This window comes from Lemur catta, chromosome 2 (genome assembly GCF_020740605.2).
Source record: "Lemur catta isolate mLemCat1 chromosome 2, mLemCat1.pri, whole genome shotgun sequence".
Taxonomy (NCBI): Eukaryota; Metazoa; Chordata; class Mammalia; order Primates; family Lemuridae; genus Lemur; species Lemur catta.
This window is the reverse complement of record NC_059129.1, coordinates 6,402,007-6,416,696: the sequence shown is the minus strand read 5'-3', so window position 1 is coordinate 6,416,696 and position 14,690 is coordinate 6,402,007. Positions and strand designations below refer to the sequence as shown.

Below are 14,690 nucleotides of genomic sequence, written 5' to 3'. Positions count from 1 at the left end.
TTCCACTTGGAACTTTATAACCTAGTATTGTTTAAAATTTTCATCATGAGCTAGTTCATCTGAAGAAATGAAGAAAAATGCTGTAATAGCAGTCTCCTCTTCCATCCCTTTCTCCTCCTGCCAGCTTTCCAGACAAGGGGGAAAGTTTCTCAACTGTGAATTCTGATTCTGCACTGAGAAGCTGAGTAGGTAGAAGGAAACATGCAGTTGTTGAAAAGCATCTGCAGACTGACATGGGAGCTCATGCCTGTAATCCCAGCACTTTGGGAAGCCCAGGTGGGAGGATCACTTGAGGCCAGGAGTTTGATACCAGCCTGGGCAACATAGCAAGACCCTCTCTATGATAAAACAAAATTCAAAAAAGAAAGAAAAGCATCTGCGATATAACCATGTTTGTCTCTTGCAGCAGGGCTTCACTTCCTGTCTGCTGAGAACTGTGGACTTGCCCCCGACACCCAGGCATGCCGTGGCTGTGTATAATTTAGATGTAGGGGACAGGGTGGTCTGTAGCACATCAACTTTCCTGTGACAGCCATCCAAATGTGACGAGGTCTGCTCTACGTGGTGATGATGCCCGTGGTGTGCACAGCTTGTAGCACATGGAAAGCACAGCCCAATGGTAGCTGTGGTCCTTTCCACACCGGTCACCAAAAATGAGACTTACCTTGTCACAGGGCCAGAAGTCTTTCGCATTCCCCACCCCATCATTAAATAACCATGTTTAATGCACCCCCCAGAGCACATCTGGTGGGCTTAGCTGCTTGCAAGGGACAGCCTGGGATGAATTGCCCAGATAACTGGGTTGGATGCTTTCTTTTTGTTGTTGCTTTAGGACTTCAGGACTCATGACTTTCTAAATGGAAAGCAACAGGGTCCCTTTGAACACGAGGCAGAGTCCAACTTTTATGGCCTTGTTTTGATCCTGCAGCATTCAACTGTAAAATCTTGCCTGATTAGAGTTAATCAGGTGGGGCCGATGCCATCTGGCCATGTTTGTACCAACTCTAGGGACAGAATATTCATTTTACTGATAACAGTTGAAATATACTCCCAGATTCCAGTTGGGCTTGTACCTGTACTGGAAAGTAGATTTAATATTTACAAGTGGGAACTTAACTGTGACAAATGTAATATTGTTATTTAGAACCACATACGAGACACACTTATTCATGGAGAACAAGTGGCAGAAGAAACTACTATATATGAACCATCTGCTACATGCCTGGCAATTACTACATGATTTTATTTAATCCTGCCAGCAACACTTGGAGTTAGAGAACCCCAGAGAGGCAGCAGAGTGTTAGGGTGAAGCACGTGGCTTCTGAGGGAAGACTTCTTGCCTGCTTGAAATCCCAGCCCTGCAACTTCCTAGCTGTGACTTTGGGTTAGTTTTGTAACCTCTCTCTGCTTTGGTTTCCTCATCTGTGAAGTGAAGATAATAGTGCTACCTTCCCAGGGTTGCTGGGAGGATTAAATGACTTTACTGCATGAAAAGCTCTTAAAATAGTGCTTGGTCCAGGCAAGCACTCAGTAAATGTTAGCTAGCATTCCTACAATCATCCTCATTTTGCAGAATGAGGCTCAGAGGGAGGAAGTGACTTGCCCAAGGTCACCCAGCTGGAAAGCAGCAGAGCTGGGTCATTCCACTTCCTCCTCAGGGGTGAGGAACAGAATATATAAAACAGTGACTCTTTAGCAAAGACTTACTGACCTTGAAGTTCTAGCACCTTCAGCCCATCTGCCTTTGGATTGTGCATTTGGGAACTCACACATAGCTGACAAGTTCAAGTTGACCTTCCAAGGCCAGAGACCAGGCTGGTCAGGAGAAAGTTCAAGCCAGTCCTGAGTTGACTGCATGCACACGTCTGTCCACACAATGTTATGTTTCATGCATCTTTGTGTATCAAGTCCAGCTTCCAGGCTGTGTGATTTTGAGCATGTTCCCTTTACCTCTCTATCTCTCTACACTGCAGTTTCCTCATCTTAAAAACAGGCATACAGACACAGTGAGTCCCCACTTCAGTGTTGATAGGTTCTCGGAAACTGCAGCTTTAAGCAAAACGACATACCGCAGGTCCTTGAATAACATTTCATTGAATGTCATCCTATCGTAACATTGATGAGGAAAAAAACTGGTTTCATTTTATATCATTTTGCTTAAAGTCAGTTTCCAAGAACCTATGGACAACATTAAGTGAGGACCTACTGTATGTGCCTCATAGGTTTGTTGTGAAAATCTTAATGCACGAACGGAACTACTCAACAAATGATAATTGTGGTCACTATTTATATGTGATTATTTAAAAAATGCACTTATTGGTAATATTGCCTTCCAAGTCCATTGTCATTTCGTGGACTTGTTGGATGTTGGAGCTGGAAGGAGCCTTGGAAAGATATTGTCCAAACCCTATGTTTTCCAGGTGAGGAAAGGGCCCTAGAGGGCCACTGAGGCAGCTGGGAGCAGCGGTGGGAAAGGGCCCTGTGGTTCTAGTTTCAGGTCAGGTCACCAGGAGGACCAAGGAAGTGGCTCATCCCCGTGGGTGCTCACTAAGCACCTCTCTTAGCCTTCCCTCGGTTGCTTCTGCCTCCCAGTTTATTCCAGTCGATCATCAACTCACCTCCTCAACCAGTGGGTCAGAGGACCTGGTTTAAGGGTCTGGGCTGAGGCCCAAGGGATAGGATTTTTAAAAAGCTCTGGGGTGATCCATAAGTGCACGTAGTGCTGAGAACCACAGTCCTGCATGTTTTGGATTCTAGGATTATCTTTCCCTCTCCATCCCCATTGTCATTGCCCTAGTCTAGGCCACCAGGCCACTGTGACTGCACTAGATTGATTCCTAAGCAGCCCCCCCACCTTCCTGATCTTACAGTGAAATCTCAGGACAATCTTCTGCCCCTCCGAGTGGCACAGAAGGCCCTGGGGGCTCTGAGCGCTGCCTGTTTCTCTGGCCTCACCTCCAGGCACTCTGGTCTCCCTCTCCTTGTGTTCTAGTAACACTGAACTGCTCGGAGATCCCCACCCTGCCTTTGTGCCTGTGTTTAGCTCTTCTCTCGTTCTGGAATGCCCTCCATCCCACCGGAGCAGTTCCTGCTCAGCCTTGAAGATGCGGCTAAGGGGCCTAACTTAACCCCGAAGGGCTCGAGATCTGGCCTCTGTGCGTCCCAGTCCCCACACTGGGTTGTTATGACCTTAACCTCACTGGAATATGAGCCGAGGGTAAGGACCATGCCTTGTCCATCCGTGTCCCTGTCACATGGTATGTGCTTCATGAACTTAGTGAAATGAATGGCCTCATTATGCTTCTATAGGCAGATTTATGCAGATAAAGTGTTCCCCCAAGACATCTCTAAGAAGTGTGTGAGAGGTACTTAATAAGTAGTGGCAAATAATTATTTAGCAAAACCATTTCAAACCCCAAAAAGTCCACATTCACTCTTGATATTTCCATTATAAATTCTTTTAAATTTAAGAATATGGATTAACACAGGAAACAGATTTAATTCATGGAATTGTGCATATGGTCAGTTACACTGTGACATGTTCATTTCTTTATCATTTATTGGCACTGTCAACAGAATACTGTAAACCAGATCACTTTGTATGCATAAGTCTGTGATGCTCCCTAGCTGTGGTTTTCTACCATGAGCTGATATATATATATATGTATAGATAGATAGATAGATAGGTATAGATACATAGATATATTAATGCTGTGCACAATTTTGCATGGTTACTGAGCGTCAGTAAAAATTATAAAAAAAACACCCATTTATAATAAAAGTGAGGATATGCTAAGACTTGCTATTATTGGACCTTGTTTTCTGTAAAAGAGACAAGACTTGCTAGACATTTACTAGACTCTATGGCACTGATGTATGATGGATTCATTTCCAGACCATTGGCCACAGAAGTATGTCTTCCTGGGCCCTGCCCTAGACAGCAGCCTGTCCACTGGGCTCCCCATGTTTTCACCAACTTCTGAGTCTCTACGACCTTGAGCTCTGCTGAGAATTCTTTTCCTTGAAATTCTTCCAGCTAAACTGCCACCCCCCCAAAAGAGGATGTCTCAGGAACTCATTATGCCCTGAATCAACAAGAACTTGGTAAATGGCTTAAAAATTTTTCAGAGGAACTAACTTCCCTTGGTAAGGAGTGAATAACAAATCTGGAAATGACTTTCCAGATAAAATGATCTCATCCCCCTGTCAATGCCCTGTGGGGAGAGAACAAAATAGTGGACCCACTCTCTCCACCGAACAGAGCCAACTTTCTGGTTGTGCCCTGCCTTAAAACCCTTTGGACTCCAAGAACCTTACTGAATATTTGCACCCAATGCTAAAGTTCTCAGAAGAAAGCATACTTAAGTCAATGAATTGTGGTTTGGTTTACATTTGGCATGTTTGTTAAATAAGGCCTTGAACCTTGGGATGTTGTCTGTGGAATGTGGCCCCCCAGTGAAAGCTGCGAGACCGTGAACTGGCGTGTCTTTGCATATGCCATTCCCTTTCTGCAACACTCTTCTTTGCCTTGTCGGCTTGGTGAACTCATTCTGCAAAACCCTGCTCCAATGTCACTTTCTCAGAAACCTCCTCTGACCCTCAGGTGGCTTGCAGGACTCCCTCTGCTTTCCTGATGTGCTAAATACATCTATTATAGCACTTGGCACTCTACTCTGTTAGCTTAAGAGTCTGTTTCCAATGGCATGTGAGCCCCTGAGGGCAGGGACTATGTTTTATCTCATCTTTGTACTCCTAGTGCTTAGCACAGGGCCTGGGATGGTGCGGGTATTTAATGAAAGTTTGATGAATGACTGAATGTTGAACAAATGAATATACAAATGAGTGAAACCTTGCAGAGAGAGGGAGTCATACATCTCTACTAGCTGGCAGTGCAAATGACCGTAAACATGGCAGAACTTATTAAAAGCAACAGATCAGCAGTGACTGCAGGACTGTAAAGTGAACTGGAATGCGTGGATCTGCCCATGTCTGTTAGACATGTCGGTGTCTTTCATTCTTCAACAAAAATAGGTGGATGACCAAGTCTGCCGAAGAGTGAAAGCTAAAGAAAAAAACCCACTTTGAGATCTTTGGATGATTCGTTACTAAAAGAGCAAAGTGCTGAATCAGGAACCTTGTTATGCTCACCTTCCAGAATAGCCAACCAAGCCACCAGGGGATGAAGTGGCTTCCTTTTGGACAGAGAATACAGCCACTTTCTTAGTCTGCCCACTAAATAATACTTCTTGGCTCTCAGTCCATCAAGTGTTCTTTTAGAAGCATTTGAGGTCAAATCACTTCCACCAGTGTCTCACCTCCAGCAGAGAAACTGTAGCCTCAGCCACAGCCCCAATCAAGCATTTAAGTACCATCTGCTGGGTAATCTCCACACTCAATCATCTCAGGAAAAGCTAATTTCAAGAGGACAAATACAAGGAAACTGCCTTAAACCAACGTGCCCCATGCACGGAGCTCTGGCGCCTTTAATTCATGGCGCTTCCCTCAGGACAAGAAGAAATCTAGTCCAGCAGTGAGTCCCCCTGAAGGAACAGCCAAGCCGCTCATGCGTGTGCTCAGTGGTGGAAGGAATGTGGACGAGCAAGAGCCTCCCGGGACAAGGGGTCCACGAGCCAGGCCCCCAAATGCCCGGGGAGACAGGGTGTGTGGCTCTGCTACCCGGGCCCCTGGGCTTGTGCTCCTGGGGCGACAGGCGTGTGCTTCTGAACTTTCAGCTCAAGCATGTCCCCGTGGACTCTCAGGCTGCAGGCCTACGCTGACATTTACCAGGGAGGGCAGAGTTTGGGGCATGGAGGTTGTTGAGTGAGAACCGTCAGTGATGCCACCTGGAGATCCTCCAAGGGCAAAGCCCCGTGAAGGACAGAATTCAGTTTGGAGGAACCCCCAGGTGCACTGAGAGGAGTGGTCCTAGTCTTCAGGAGGCCAGGAGACCCTTTCCCCCACCTCTGAGCTCAGTCCTCCTGTCCCCCACTGAATGTGCTGGGGGCGTGTTCAGAGCTGTAGGGGCTGGGTGAGAAGGTGAGGGCCTGTTTGCTTGCATAGGGCAGGGGCAGCCGGCATCCTCATTACAGAATATGGCACTTGAGATGGACTGGAACGCCTAAGTCCCAGCCACCAGTCCCAGGAGCAGGTGTAGCTGCCTTGACTGGCTTCCAGAACCATTATTGGGTCGGTCAAAGGTGGGCAGAAATATGGCCAAGATCCCAGCGGCCCTTCCCAAGGCTATGTCCAGGGCTCTAGCAGAATTTCTGGGCCTAAACCAATGTGCACCTTTGGCTCTGCAGGAGGAAAATCGAAACCAGCCCTCTCCTTTTCTCTCCGCCTCCCCCAAACCACCAAACACGTCCCCTCCTCACAAAAAACCCTTCAGTTTATGCATTCACCTCTGATACTTTTAAGTGAAAACATGAATTAGGCAAACTAATCAATTTGACAACTGTTGAGATCGGGGCTTCCTCAGAGTGTCGTGGAAATGGCTTCTTTACTTGAAGTCTGCTAAGATGTCGCTGAAAATATTGAGGAACAGGTGAGCGTGGTGATCCCTGAAGACCAGTGTGGGACGGAAACGAATGGATTTGTCGCCGCAGCCCCCCAACACCACACCTGGAAGAAGAGGCAGGAGGAGGTTAGGAGCTTGGGCTCTCAGGGCCACCTGCTGGGCGGGCTGGAAGGGAAGTGACCCCCACTGGTACACTCGTCCGTCCATACACCACTCTTCCCACCTGGCCACCCCCTGTCCCCTCCATCCACCCATCCAGCCTTCGTTTCCTCTCTGTCATTCTCTTCTGTCTCCCTTCTCTTCTTTCCCTCTCCCTCCCTCCTAAGTTTGATGGCTCTGCTGCCCCTGAACTAGGTTTGGTGTCAGAGAAATCCTGAGATGAGTCCTCCCCTTCCAGAAACTCATGGAGGTGTGGGCCAAGAAAATGGGTAAACAAATCACAGAAGCGCAGGCTAAGACGGGAGCACGTAAGAGGTGCGGAGCTATCACTGCAGAAGGTCAGACCCTGCTCGTTTTAAAGGGTGACTTCCCCACGCACAGCTGGGCATCTTTGTCTAGGGTGTTTGGATCTTTGAGACTAAGTTTTCTCATTTTAAAAGAGAGGCTAATTATCCCTGCCCTTGCAGGGCTACTGCGAGGTTTCTGTAAGATGGTACGAGGTGTTCCTGACGTGGTGCTTGACACACAGTAGGTTCTCCGATCTCACAGCCGTATCCCTCCCACCTACGACTCTTCAGTGGCCTCCCATGCCCATGCCTCCTAGGATAAGTCTGGAGCATGGAACCCAACATGATGTGGGCCAGGCCTCCCCTCCCTCAGCTCCATCCCGTCACCCTCCATCCTCTCCCTTTCTGCGCCTCCACAAGCTCCATCCTGCCCTGGGGAAGTGCACGAGTCCTTCCCTCTGCCCAGAATGCTCCTCTCACCTTCTTCACCTGGCCAACCTCTGTTCATCCATAAGACCTAAGGTAAAATGCCACTTCCCCAAGGAAGCCTTCCCTGATTTCCTGACCTTGACACTCTCCCCAGCTTTGCTCTCTGTCTCCTTTCTTCCTCCCTGGGACTTAAAATCTACTTTTAGTCTCATGTTGCACCTGCCCCCGCCCACCCCAGGACCCGGCATTATTTTGCATGCACGGCAGGTGATGCCCGGCCCCCGTACCTTTGTTTCTGGCAATCAAAATGAGCTTATTCCGTACTGATTCATCTGGAGTGTCGAAGGAGCAAAAAGTGCCTCGGCCTCTCACTCTGCTGATGAACTGGGGGTACCGGGCCTGCACGGGGGAGAAAAGGCTGGCGTCAAAGGCTGTCACCTGTGTACCAGCTCGGCTTAATGGCTGTGCCTCCTCAGGTGCCGCCCGTGGGCCAGCCGCTGGGCTTCTGCATGGCTGGCTCTGGAGACTTCCAGGCCTGGGTTCAAAACCCAGCTCTGCCTATTTCTTACTGTGAACATTGGGTGAGTCACTTAAGTGGCTGGTGTCTCAGTTTCCTCTTCTGGAAACTGAAGGAAATAAAATGCTACTGACCCAAAGAGGCTGGGGTGAGAATTCAGTGAGATAAGGTTTAGTCCTAAGCCCAGGGCCTGGCACCGGTCAGGTGCTCCACAGATGTTGGCCATCTCTGTCGTTAGCTCTTCTAGACACAGCGGTTCTCCCAGGAGAAGAAATGCGCATCCTCCCTCAAGGCTTTGAGGTGGGGAGATGTCCGAGGCCGAATAGTGGCTTCCCCAAATTCACTTTGTGGTGATCTTTTACAGCTGCCCTGGGAGAGTGTCCAGGCACCTAGAGCAGCGGATTTTGGTTTCTCTCTACTTTCCCCTGTTCCAGTGAAGGACAGCAAACAAGGGCTCAGATACCCACAACCACCGCAGAGTGCTGGGGGCAGAGCTGGGAGGGGTGAGGCTCATTTCACAGCAGCTGCTCGGTGCAGACTGGAGACGGTCACGTGGTGGTGATAGAGCCAGGCACGGTGCTACACGCACAATCTTGAATCCTCACTCTGCCAGGGAGGAGGGGCCTGTTTTGGGCTCCATGGATGAGAAAACTAAGGCTTTCAGTCCCCCCAGCACTTATTCTACCCTGTCTGGCACGTGCCGATTGCCTAGGAGCCAGTGTGTGGCCTGGGGAGGCCGGAATACGGTCTCCTCCATTCTGTCACTCCTTGGGACCCTTGTGACACAAACTCACAGAGTAGGGCTTAGGAACTTAAGGAGTTGATGCAGGGAACCCCGCCCCCTCCTCGCCGAGGGCGCTGACACTGCCTCCAGGGGCAGGTGCTCCTGGCAAGCAGACCTTCCCTCTCCTCGCCCATCTGTCCGCCGAGTCTTAGGGCCTTGCAGTAATAATCCCAGCTACTCCTTGCATCTGGTTTCCTGAGGTCCTGATGGAACTGTAACCCCATTCAGCCCTCCAAATTAGCTAACTCAGGATCCCAGTAGCACGAGGCCAGGGCAGTTTTCGTGGATCTCTTGTTGTGGCACCGCCCGGCACATGGAACCCACTTTGAGAAACGCTGCCCTCCCCACCACGCCTACAGCCAGGGATCTTCAGGTTCCTCCAGGGCTCGCCCCTGGGACTAGGGACGCGTAGCATTAACTGGGACATTTCAGAGACTCGGGCCTTGCTCTTGCTAGGGTAGCATGACCTCGCTGGGCTGGAAGCTCATTTCCTTTTTATTTTCCTGGGCCACCCTGCTATCTGGCAATGTGACCGTGACGCTCCCATTGTTCTCTGTCCCCTGGCTTGTGCAGGGACACCTCGATCATTCTGAACTTGTTTGCTTCTCTTTCTTCCTTTGTGCCCCGTTTGTTCTCTGTGTCCCCATCCCGGCCCTTTGCCAGGCTGTGGACTCTGCCTGTCCCTTCCTATCTTGAGAGTCTGGCAGGACGCCTGCCACCATGGGTCACAAGGAGGGACCATGTGGACGGGCCGGGAAGGTAACTCAGGGCAGAACCAGGAGCAGCCCCCAAGCAACGCACGCCTCGTCCCACAGTGGGCACGTACTGCCCCGGGCAGGGCCCAGACGTCTTCCAGGGAAACAAATGCCACCTGTCATTTTTGCTGTCTTGCGCCATCCGATGATGGTGAGAGGCTTCAGCAGGAAGGAAGGGTTCCGCCCTGTGCAGAGGCTTCCCCTAGTCCCTTCCCCTGAACCTCAGCTTAACTTTGAATCCAGTCCAAGAAAAACCTGTCTCTGGATTCCATCCAGAGTGGTGTCACTTGGAGGGTCTTGGCTGTCTTAACAGCTACACGCAGAGTCTCTGGAATTAGCTGGGCTTTGCCACCTGGGCTTAGGTGACACACTCACTTCCCCAAGCCTCCATTTTCTCGTCTAGAAAATGTGGATCACGGTTTTCTAATTTCCAGTTGTTCTTAGTTAGGGTTGCCAGGTAATACAGGACGTCCAGTTAATTGGAATTTCAGGTGAGTCATTTTTTCAGTATAAAAATGTCCCAAATGTTGCATGGGATATACTAAAAAACTAGTCCGTGTTTCTCAGGTTTGACTGGGCATCCTGCCTTGCAGTTTGCTAAATCTGGCAGTCCTGCTGGGTGAAGTGAGGGAGCATATTCTGGAACTCCTGACTGCCCTGTGGCCCAAACCATGTCCTGTACCTACCCCTGGGCCTTGGACTTCTGAAATTTAAATTTAATCGTGTGTGTGGGGTAGGTCCTGCCTTTTTTCTCCCCTAAATGTGGCAAACGCTAAGGATTAAATGAGTTAAGGCACTTAAAATTGATGGAAGTTGTTGTTACTGATATTAGTAGGTCCTTGATCATGTCAGAGAGGTAAACACTGGCAAAGAACGTGACTTTGAAGTCCACTAGAATCAAGTTTAAATGTCAGCAGTGCCACCATGAAGCTCTGTAACTTTGGGGAAGTTAATACTTTGCCTCAGTTTCCTCATCTGTAAAATAGGGGTAATAATAGTGGCTAGACCCACAACATTACTGTTCGATTTCAATATAAGTTTTTACTGTTATCATCCTCCCTGCCTTCATCATCACCCCCATGGTCATCACCATCAGTATCACCACACCACCACCACCTGCTCAGTGGTTCTGCTCAAGTCAGTGGTGACTGGATGCTTCAAGATCTCAGGTGGCTCTTTGAGACCAGCCACCTGGAGGTCATCACTCCTCTCAACCCTGGGCTCTTCTGGCCAGTTCTGAAAACACTGGGTCCCCCCAGCCACCTCCCACCTGCACCCCAAGTCTAGGAGAGTAATGCTTGTGTGTGTGGGTTTGTGCTGGACGGGGAGTTTGCCAGAACAAAGACAACGGCTGTCACAGAGCTGCACTGGCCAGTGTGGCAGCCACACGTGGCTGTTGAACTGCAGGGAGTCCAAATCAAATTGCTCTGGAGTTGTGGGGACCCGTGGGCTGGGGGGAGCCTCTTGGGTGCGTGGCCGGGTGGGGGTACCTGGAGGTCCAGCAGCCCCGTGAGCAGGACCTTCCCGGAGTGCGCTGCGTTATTCAGCAGGTCTTCCCGCTTGATGACGTCGATGACCTCGGCCAGCAGCAGGTTCTTGGACGGGTCCCCCAGCCAGGTGTTGAAGATCCGGTAGGGCTGGAACGAGGAAGGGGTGTCAGGAGGTTCACACACAGGCACATCCTGAGGGGCTGCTGTCCTCAGACACACCTCCTCCTCTTGATGAGGAGAGAAACTAACCCAACGAGCATCCCCCAGGGCAAATGCTCAGTCCCCGGCAGCCACTACTGGCAATATTATTGTGCCTGCACACAGAGAATCAGCAAAAGACTGACAATGGGCTGCCACAGAGTTGGCCTTGCAGAGAGCCGGGGTGATCGCCATGAGCTGATTAAATTGATAAGAACGGGGCCTTAGAAACCCTCCGTGACACATCAGGTGTGCACCCAGCTCCTCGTTTGTGAGAAAGGAGCACTTGTGAGAGGGGACATGCCCTTCTCTCCCCACGGACAATGACTCACAGCATTAGGCCTGAACTCCTCCTTGTGGAAGAAGCCACCAGTCATCATCTTTTTGCTGAAGGTCATCACGTCTGCTGGGTCGTCCAAGCCCCAGTGCTCATGGGCCCAGAACTTGCCGGTACAGCCCCCTCCAGTCTGGACCTCATCCACCAAGAGGGCACAGCCATGCTGCAGACAGGGGATAGGGAGAAGTAAACACCCGCAGGAGGCTGGCGGAACAACCCTCGCCCCCAGCACAGCCCACCCACTGCCAAACCTGGAGTCCAGCCACATCGTGCTTGCTTTCTCAACTGCAAACCAAGCCCACATTCTTGCGCCACGCAAAACAAAACAAACCCTTAAGCAGAGCAGCTCCAACCAGAGCTGTGTCTGAACGGTCCCTAAAGTGCCAAGCTGAAACAGAAAACCCAGAACATCAAATACTCCCTGCACTAAACCAGGACTCCAGAACAGAAGCGGGGCTAACCCTTTGCTCTGGGACCCACCCGAGAAACCCCCGTGGTCCTGTCTGCCCTTGGCCGCGGCCACTGACCTTCCTGGCGATGTCCCTCAGCTTCCGAAAGAAGTCGTCTGACGCGTGGTTGTCTCCGCCCTCCGACTGGATGGGCTCCACGATAATCCCGGCCACCGTCTTTTTCTTTTTCCTGTATTTGACGATCAGATCCTCCACCTAGATTCCAAGCGGGGAACAGACGATTGCTCACTGAGGCTCTTGACCTGTATCCGTGGGTCGGCATGTGGGGTTCCATGAGCCCCTTGAAGTGTTATTGAAAATGTGGAGTTTTTTTTTTTCTCTTTCTTTCTTTCTTTTTTTTAAATAGACAGAGTCTCACCACGTTGCCCAGGCTGGTCTCAAACCCCTGAGTGATCCTCTCACCTTGGCCTCCCAAAGTGCTGGGGTTACAAATTCACACATCGTTTGAATAAACCCCAAAGCATACACCTAGATAGACTAACGAGTGAAATCTTTCCTTGTTATGCACAGCTAAGGAAAAGCCCTCTGCTCAGATGGTGTGATTTTGGCTTGGTCTCCAACAATCACCCCAGGGAAGCTCCAAGACACTTTTCTTCACTTTCAGGGCATCATTTGCATTTTGTGGCTTTTTACTTTTTAAAAAAGGTGATTTCTAGAAAAGCTGTGATTCCATCCCTGTGCTGTATTAAATTCCTATCGGACAGTGCCGTACGTGACACCATGATCTTGTTTCTTTCGTTTGCTACTGAATACCCAGCACCTAGCACCTTGCTTGACACCTAGTAGGTGCTCAGTAAACATTAATTCATTGGAAATGATTATGAGCCTAAGAGGAAAACCAGCAGCCTTATTGCAGCTCCAATCCAAACCTGAAGAGTGATAGTTATTTTTTTCCCAGCAACAGAATCTTTCCATATCTTCCATGGAACCCCAATACATGGAACAGACCAAAGGGGGGCTGCTTGGTTGAAGAGCAAGCCTGGGGTGACAGGGGCCTGCGTGTCCTCAGTTTCTCCTAACACAACCCCTAAGGCAACGCAACGAAGCCTTAGTACTTGGGGCAGGACAAAACCAGTGTGCCAGAGGGTCCCATGAGACCATTGGTTCCTATGAGACACCCATATTCTTTCAACAAACCTATTTTCTTATTTTAGAGTTATTGAAGCTGGTCCCCAAAGGAAATTAAGTGGTACAGAAATTGGTAGCCAAGTGGGGTGATGGATGCTGGGTGAGAAAAACAAGGTGTCTCACTGCCTTTCCCAATACAGGGAATATTTGGGACACTGTCTCCCTGTCCCTACTTCCCTCCCAGGGAGCACCACACAGGTCCCCAGGTAAACCCGTCATCTGTTCCTCTTCTCCTGGGCTAAGTCCTGGGGTGCCAAGAGTAAGGGGCTGGTGTGTAGGGAAGATCTGCAGGATCTGGGGGTTACCTCTTCTAGACAGCGGGCTTCTTCCTGTTGGTTTTCTTTCACAAACTCTTCCAGAGGATAGTTCAGCCGTGGGAATGGTGCAATGGGCCAGTCGAAGGAAGGGATGTCGATCTTGTGAATGGCTTTGGAGTGCGTGGTCGCTAGGCAACCTGAGTCCGGCAAAACAAAAAAGCAGATGCTTGGCTTGGGAGAGTGGGGTGAACAGTCTTTGAAAGGGAGAGAGTAGGCTTTTCAGCACTTTCAATGCCCGGGGAGGCCAGTCGCCCACAGAACCCCAGGTCTTTTAACACCCTGAAGCTGAAGGGGAACCTGCGACCCTTAATTTTCATGTATGCGTGTGTGCGTGTTTGCCTTGTGATTTATCACAGATTAAGCACAGGTTTTGAAGACAGAGAGCCAACAGTTCAAATCCTGGCTGTCACCAAAGAGCCTTAGAAAGTCCTTTCCCTTCCTGAGTCTTGATTTCCACATCTGCAAAGTAAGGCTAATAATCCACTCTTTTCAGGGGAATTGTGTGGAACCAATGAGATAACATGTCTAGAACGCCAACGCCACATCGAGGGCAGCTGTCACTGTTATTGCTGTGCCGCGGGTCCCTGCTTACCCATGGTTCTCCCGTGGAACGCGCCCATGAAGGAGAGGATGCTGTACTCGGGGCAGCCGGGGGCCTAGAACCAAGAAACGCCAGTCATCAGTCGCCGTTGTAAGGACGGCGGAGCTGTATCGTTGACCCCACAAACCTCGGGGAACAGAGACGTCGTCTACCAGGACTGGGAGCCCTTCTCAGACAGATGTTATCAACTGGACCCTTGAGGTATATATTCAGTGCACAGATGTTTTATTTTACCCACATACTTAAAAATGTTTTTTAAAAAATATATTAGCAAACTTAAAATTGAAATTTTACATAAATATCTGAAATTCTGGCTTCTCACAAGTTATGCGCCATTTGGGCTCATTTTTTTCCCGTGGCAGCAGCAGGTGGCCAAGCAGTGCTCCCTGCCTCCCTTTCTCCTTTCCGTCCCTGCCGGCCGGCTGGGGGTCTTGGGAGTTCTAACCCCTGCTCTACCGGCTCTTCAAGCCCCTGCCCAGCCCCTGGCTCCACTGCTCTGGCTTCCACGGGTCTCAGGTGGGCCAGGTGCTAATGAGGGGTACCTGCCTCCCAGGGTGGCCTGAGACAGTGGCTGAGCTGGGCAGGTCCCTCCCAGGAAGTGGCCCTGGCCTTTGCAGGAGGTCTGCTCTGTCACGGAGGGTGGCACGGGAAGGCCCCACGCCTTGAGTGCAGGCAGGTGCACAATGTCCCAATTCCTTCCC

At 50.1% G+C, this 14,690-nt stretch overlaps 2 protein-coding genes across 8 annotated transcripts in view; one reads left to right on the top strand and one right to left on the bottom strand.

Moving 5' to 3' along the window:
• TMEM186 (transmembrane protein 186) overlaps window positions 1-14,690 on the top strand; it is a 108,046-nt gene that overhangs the window by 7,256 nt on the left and 86,100 nt on the right. For all 7 annotated transcript variants that reach the window (XR_006733346.1, XR_006733342.1, XR_006733345.1 and 4 more), the window contains exon 2: window positions 13,882-14,190. The gene's annotated coding sequence lies outside the window, so the exon portion shown is untranslated. The remainder of the gene's footprint in view (window positions 1-13,881; window positions 14,191-14,690) is intronic.
• The window catches only part of ABAT (4-aminobutyrate aminotransferase), a 53,016-nt gene continuing 44,722 nt past the window's right edge, over window positions 6,397-14,690 (bottom strand). Inside the window, exons 10-16 of the mRNA XM_045542552.1 lie at window positions 13,981-14,044; window positions 13,377-13,525; window positions 12,001-12,138; window positions 11,469-11,636; window positions 10,939-11,085; window positions 7,680-7,791; window positions 6,397-6,621 (exon numbers count right to left, since the gene is read on the bottom strand). Coding sequence (XP_045398508.1) covers window positions 6,500-6,621; window positions 7,680-7,791; window positions 10,939-11,085; window positions 11,469-11,636; window positions 12,001-12,138; window positions 13,377-13,525; window positions 13,981-14,044 — 900 coding nt within the window. The 3' untranslated portion in view covers window positions 6,397-6,499. The remainder of the gene's footprint in view (window positions 6,622-7,679; window positions 7,792-10,938; window positions 11,086-11,468; window positions 11,637-12,000; window positions 12,139-13,376; window positions 13,526-13,980; window positions 14,045-14,690) is intronic.